This window comes from Austrofundulus limnaeus, unplaced genomic scaffold (genome assembly GCF_001266775.1).
Source record: "Austrofundulus limnaeus strain Quisiro unplaced genomic scaffold, Austrofundulus_limnaeus-1.0 Scaffold1126, whole genome shotgun sequence".
Classification (NCBI taxonomy): Eukaryota; Metazoa; Chordata; class Actinopteri; order Cyprinodontiformes; family Rivulidae; genus Austrofundulus; species Austrofundulus limnaeus.
In genome coordinates this window covers 67,909-75,181 of record NW_013953528.1, presented here as the reverse complement: position 1 = coordinate 75,181, position 7,273 = coordinate 67,909, and the positions used below count along the sequence as shown (strand labels likewise).

Sequence of the window (7,273 nt, the reverse complement as noted above, 5' to 3'; positions counted from 1 at the left end):
TTTTCCCTGTGCCATTCCACATTATTACAAATAACTTCATTTCTGGATATTTATGGTTTGATTTCTTTGTATGTATGGATCACTTTGGTTGTTACTGACATCTGGTGAAAATTTCATTTCATTAGCACCTCTAGTAATATATTTACTGAGAAAAATGGTGACTGTTCAATACTTATTTTACCCGCTGTAAATAAAAAGAAGAGCATCTCCCAGTTTGGTCCGTGGCAACTACAGTCACCCTGTTGTTCGATTCTCTTGTTCGTTTGAAAGAGCCYTTCAAAGATTTGAACATCCCTACTGAAAAGGCAACAGCCGAAAGAAGACATCGATAAGTCTAAAAATGAAATGTAGTGTTCAGTAATAAATGCTTAACACTGAGCACTGAACACTTAACCTTTTTACCTATCATCAGACAGACAGGTGAATGTATCAGCATGAATCAAAACCTTTTCCAGGATGACTTAAGGCCCGCCAAAGTGCATTTTAACCATTCAAGAAAGCTCCTGGAGGACAGGTAAATATATTGTGTACAATTTAGAAAACACTTCAGAAGCTGGAAGTAGGAGTGTAACATATGGTGGGTAAATAATACACAATAGAGGAAAAAAGCAGTTGGTTCAATTTGTAAATCTGAAATAAAGCATGTGATGAGGAAGGTGAGGTGTGAGAGAAAGTGTCTCACTGTGAAAACACCACATAGTTTCTCTGGGTGAAACCAGGTGTTGTGTATCCACTCTGGGCCAGACAGCTCTGGCAGGTTTCCTTTAGCTGGCACAGCCCTGTTATTACACCTCCCTTCCTGCGCCCCCCGGGGCCACGTGGGCTAGAGATGCCTCGGAATCTGGGATCTCTGATACTTTAGAGGCTGTGATTAGTTACAGACGTGAAGGTGTGCTTGGTTTTACACGTTGTCCTAAACTACAGACATCAATTAAAGACTTAGCATTCCCTGAAAGAATACACATCGCCTGGCCGCCAGAGCTTTGTAGCCATTTTGGCCAAACTTTAATAAAAACATTATGTGCCATCACAGCACATCATCCTAAAAGTTGGTTTTGTGGGTGACTTGCAACTACTACCATGTCCAATTTTAGTTCAGGCTCTGTAAAATTCCCTGAGGTGTAGCTGTTCTTGTGTTGGACAATGTTGATGAGCTGTGGTGAGTAACTTAAAGTGGACTGGCTCAAAAAGTTAATCAGGTATAGACATGTCTTTTGACTACTTTCTGTACATTTCATTACAGTTTATCCCATGGTTCATGAGATATTTTCTAAATAAACATACAAATGAACAAAAATGTGCAAAATCATTGTTTTTCTTTCGGCTTCRACAGTGGGAGGTAAAGGTGTGTCTGCAGTGGTCATTTAAATTTCCAGCTTTTTGTCATGGCTTATCTTTGTTAATGATATATGAGCAACTTTTGCACCTTATAATAAAACGTTTTACATAAGCCACAAAATCAAAAAGTCTGTCTCTGGTCTGACCCAAAATTGAACTTCCTCTCTCTCAGACCTCTCTTGCCATCCTAATCCATCTCTCTTCTTACCCTGTTGTATTGTCTAAAGTAGGAGCTAATCGCAGGCTGTCAGTAGCTCCACTTGTTTTGTGAATGCATGTGTCTGACTGAATTACTGAGTTCAGCCTCCTAATAAAGGGATCCCCCCCAACCTCTAACTCAGCTCATGTTCCTGTTGGTTTTTTTTATTTTATTTTTTACTTTTTTTTGTCTTTATGCTGCCATCATGTGGTTGATGTTGAACATTGCAAGCTTGTTGATTTTTTTATTGTTTATTATGGTTATTATTGATTTAAGGCTCTTTAGGGAAGATTTTCTCTCAGATAAGTTTGAATATTTGAGTTAATCAGAAATGTTCTGTTGTAATTTTCAAACTGATTTTATAATAGTAATAACAATAGTTGTAAAATCACACAAGAAAACAAACATTCATCAACATTATTTTTATATACGAAGAATAAATTGATATTTTCACAACATCTGTGCAGAAAAGACTATGAACGCCCCTGGGCGCTCTGGCATAAATATTTGTCTTCTTAACACATGTAAATATATAATCACAGATATTATTTTAAGAGTTGTAACTTCATGTGGAATACACGCACAATATTTTTTACTTTATTCATTTATTTAAAACTAACAAAATAAATTTATATACAATAAATTCACAAATCACAAGTAAAATGGAAGGCGACAGAAAGAAGAAAAAAATCTTATAGTATCTGTGCCTTTTTCCTCCCAAAATTAATATTTTTAAACAATAATAATCTACTATATTAGCACAAACATCAACACATTCTTATGTAAAAATGTTGATTCTCCTTCCAAACAACTTTCAAAGCAAGATAGTTGTGTCTGGTTCACAGCTTAATAATATCATCTTTTTTTTCTCTCAGGGTTCTCCAGGACCTCTTGGTACAATTGGTGTTAGTGGACCAGAAGGTCCACATGGGATGCCCGGGCCTCAAGGGCCTAAAGGAGAGAAGGGCCACCTTGGATATAAAGGACCAGCTGGGTCCAAAGGAGACATAGTGGGTGACTAATACTGTAATAATGGTTTATGTGTATTTTTTTATCAATGAACAAGTGAATGTTTGTATTGGGGATGAAATATTGAACAATCAGCAATGTGACATTACTGACAGACGACACACAGATAGTTCAATTCCCAGTTGTAACAACAACCGTCAGGTAAACAGTCAGTATTTAAAGTGTTGGAAGTTAAAGTCATGACACACCTGAGACATTCTTTTCTAAAGGCTAAAAAGTTTTGTTTGAACAGCTGGTGCAAAACATCTCTAAAAGTTGCTCATGTCAGGTGGCCTTGGTATGCAGTGGATTACACTCACTGAAACAGCACTCCCACAAAAGACTAGTAAACTTGGAGGGCTGGCAGGTGTGTGTGTGTGTGTTGTTATTCCCTATTATGTGGAGACAGTTTTTGGCACACACACCTACTTGTTTGGACCAACTGGTACTTCCTAAGTTCCTAAGTCTAGCACGGGGGGAAATGCCACTGATAGGTCAGGGGTTTGGTTTTGGACTAAGGTGTGAATTGAGTTTAGGTTAGGGTTAGGGTTAGGGTTAGGGTTAGGTTCAAGCTGCAGAAATGAATGGAAGTCAATGCAACGTCCCCATAAAGATAGTACTAGAACCCGCTCGTGTGTCTGTGGGACATGAAACTCAGCCCAGATTGCACAATTCATGCCATCCACTGGCCTACCCAACAATGTGGCAAGACAAAGTTCGGGAACTGATGGCAGCAGGATGAGAAAAAATGGCCTAATGGTATTTTCAGTAGATTTGGCCAACAATTTATTAGGGAAATCATTGGTTTTTGGCATCTATTGTGCTACTTGGGGTTCCTTTGTGCCATTTATTAGGAGTGATGTACTGACAAATTGTGAATGGCTTRCACGYGAGAGTCTCCAAAATGTCTTGAAAGCCAAATGTTGTGGGTGTTTGGAACCCCACAACAAAAAGGGTTCTTGAGCCCTAGAACTGGAATTTTTTGGTGGTTCAGATACAAGCTAAATTTAGTTTGTGCAAATGTGTTGTTCTGTGTGACTTCAAGTGAAAATTTGTGTTGTTTTTCATGATTTTGTGGCTCCAACTGGTCACCAACAGCTGCAGCCCAGTGAGATTCTTAGAGTTAGTTGTTGGGCCACATTAAACCCACACTGGTCTGAGCAACATGTTGAGGTTGTTGARTTATTCATTTCTTAACTCAACCCATCCAAGCATCTGTAGACCTACTAAAAGTACACTTTGACCCCTACAAGCTCCAAGTACCAATTAGGTTGTTGTTTATTTTGAAATTTGAAGAATTTAATGTTGTGCTATAGGTATGGGTAATTGTCAAATATGTAAATTTAACAAATTGAACCTTTGTCCAATCAGTTGAACAGTTTCTGCCACTTTAGTACTGACATGGTTTTAACCACATGGTAGTGCTTTTTCAACAAATTATCAGTTAATGCAGTGATTTTTTTAAGTTAGTTTTATTTTATTTTATTTTTTTTTTACTTTTGCAGGGCCCAATGGGAGTGCCAGGATTCAAAGGAAGTGATGGAGTTCCTGTAAGTTAACCAGAAAAACACAACAAATTKATTTCTCTGATGACACTTTCTTAATGTTGTTAGTACAATATTTCAGGATTTTATTCCAGTTTCCCTTTCAGCCTTTTGATCTGGTCATTATTTTCCTCMTCAACTCTCTTAAAACTAAAATAAAATAATGGAAATTTCAAATGTTATGAAATAATGCAATGAGTAAATAAAAAAATCAAGTAAAAACATCCATCCATCCATCCATCCATCCATCCATCCATCCATCCATCCATCCATNCATCCATCCATCCATCCATCCATCCATCCATCCATCCATCCATCCATCCATTATCTATAACCACTTATTCCTTTCAGGGTCATAAGGGTCACTGGTGCCCATATCCAGCAGTCACATGACGTGTTTCCATCCAATTTTTACTCACATTTTGAGCGAATTTTTAAAATTTCACAAAAAGGAAAAAATGAAATGCATATCAGACGGGTTTCCATCAACTGGCTTGAAGCGAATCAATTACGTCAGACGCATGTGTGTAGTAAACAGGAAGTAAAAGTCGCATCTCAGGTAAACGGAGAGAAGTTATCAGGAACATGTTGCTTTTTAAAAAATCTTTATTTATAACAGGAACGTGTTGCTACCGTTGGGAAAGTTGTAATTATTCTGTCATATCAACTAGTATTGGCGATTTTACATGCAGTCTGGAGACATAGAGAAAGAAATGCAATTCTCTTTACGTTATGGGAATAACTGAGAATACACCGACAGCGGGAGGAGGGTCCTGCTGCCAGTCGCTCTGGTACCGGTCCGGTACCGGACAGACAGCGAGAACAGTTGATCAACAAGTGAGGTAAATGTTCGCTACGTCAGAACTGATTCGACAAATGTGTTTCCATCTCTCCTTTTACGCATCAACTCATTTTTGAAAAAAAAAAAAAAACACAAAAACCAACTCAAGTGATTTCATCAAATTTTATGCGAATTAGAGGAAGTTTTTTCGAATCATGCCATTTCCATTCACCTTTTCTGATGCGATACTTCAAAATGTCCATTAAAAAACGATGGAAACACGGCAACAGTGCGAGGGGCGGGGTTCACCCTGGACAGGTCGCAAGTCCACCACAGGACCACACATAGAGACAAACGAGACAAACAATCATTCACTCTCTCACTCACACCTAGGGACAATTTAGAGTTATCAATTAACCTAACAGTCATGTTTTTGGTCTGTGAGAGGAAGCTGGAGCACCCAGAGAGAACCCACACATGCATGGAGAGAACATGCAAACTCTAGTAAAAACAATAAAGTCCTATTAGTATTGTGACTTTCATGTTCCTACCTAAAGCATTACTTAAAATGTGTAAAACATTAAGCTTTTTAATCAAATCAATCCAATGTTTAGCAAATATTTTTGAAAAGTAATACAAAACATTATTTATAAGTCACTTTTAACACAACACCATGCTGTAGACCAATAAAAGAAAGTAAAAAATACCAAAATTTGAGACGTAGAATAAAAAAAACAAGGATAAAAACTACAAAATTGAATATTAAAACATTACAAAAACCATTAAACATAAAGCCAATAAACCATAAAAACAGCTAAAGCCTTTGGAAACATTWCTGCACCTAAACAACAATGAAGAAGTTTATGTGTGGATTAAAAAATATATGTATTACTATCATCAGGGCTAGTTCTTGTACACACTAACCCCACTCCTCTCATAGGGTCACCCTGGTCAGCAAGGTAGCCGAGGACCACCAGGAAAGGACGGCTGTAATGGGACCATAGGGGATCCTGGTCTGCCTGGCTATGGAACAGGACATCCAGGATTCCCTGGTTTTCAAGTGAGCTTTTATTTCTGATAATGACATTTTAGATTTATAAATTACGTTTTAAATGAAAGACAGAAACTGATAGTGTGTTTCTCTCCATCAGGGGCCAACTGGACCAAAGGGTCAAAAAGGGGAGCCTGTATATATATCAAATGGGCAGGTAAGATGACAGTCGTTTAAACTCAGATCTGATTTGACCAACTGTTTGTTACATTTGACCACAAGTTCAACTCATTCTCACTTTTTAGCTAATCTAATTCATCAGTTGCATTTGTGGTAACAAATTTAAAAATTGTGTTTGTGAGTTTCCTTAGTTTTTTTATTGTTAACAAAGTCTTAAGTTTCTTTGAGTCCTGTGATACACCTAAACGTCTTTATTGTAAAGCTTCATTCACAATATGGATATTTATAAAAACTGCTATTTTTGTTTTGTTTGCACCTTCTTTCTTGGAGGTTTTGTTAAATAAAACAAACAATTTCAGGTTTTTAAAAACAATTTCCACATGTGTTTTTTATATGGGACATTGTCCTCCCTTAACATAGACATGTCAAACTCTTTATCCCCTAGTTTAAATTGATATCCAGCTACAAGACAGTTCACAGTAAGTTGTCCATGGTGTAACTCCACAAATGTTCAGGACAGAAAATATCACTATACTACTGCACCATATTGGATCGTTTGATTAAGACCACTTCCAACCACAGAAATCTTGAGTGGTTGTGAAATCTACTACTCAGATCATAAAATGGTTTGATAGGCTGGGTCATCATCAACAGGTAAACTTTCACATTGTTGCTGATAGCTACAGATTTATATGTTCTTTAACTGAACTGTTTGTCAATTTTCACCATTAACAATGAAACTGACCATACACCACAATAACATGCAACAAACACACAGTTTACTGACAGGTGTATTATGTACTGTTGGGGGTACTCTTGTTACCATTTTTCCTATGTTAGTTTCATCCTGTCACCATGACGCTTTGTTCATGGGCTGAACTGATTAAAGGATGAAAATTAAAGTTAAAAAATATATACTATGGAAACCAAACCAGTGCTCCATTGGTTTTCTGACATATGGTTTACCTGGAAAATGTGATTTTTGAGTGGGTGATTTTGGACCAGAGAGGATCCTGAGGACCAGGGGCCTCATGTATCAACAGTGCGTACACACAAAAACCTTGCGTARGCCATTTTCCACACAAAACTCTGGATGTATCAAAACTCAACTGAACGTGGAAATGTGCGCTYCCCCACGCCAACTCCAGGGCTGGTGTCACACGTTTCTGTGGTTCTGGTTCCATTGGTGACACTTAGAGGTGATTCTGAGAAACTGTTCATGATGTGAAAAT

The 7,273-nt window shown here is 37.6% G+C and overlaps 1 protein-coding gene across 1 annotated transcript in view; it reads left to right on the top strand.

Annotated features, from left to right (window-relative positions):
* LOC106534261 (collagen alpha-6(IV) chain) overlaps nucleotides 1–7,273 on the top strand; it is a gene marked incomplete at its 3' end in the record, with an annotated part of 44,629 nt that overhangs the window by 21,210 nt on the left and 16,146 nt on the right. Inside the window, 4 exon segments of the mRNA XM_014030839.1 lie at nucleotides 2,413–2,547; nucleotides 4,051–4,095; nucleotides 5,811–5,930; nucleotides 6,022–6,078. Coding sequence (XP_013886293.1) covers nucleotides 2,413–2,547; nucleotides 4,051–4,095; nucleotides 5,811–5,930; nucleotides 6,022–6,078 — 357 coding nt within the window.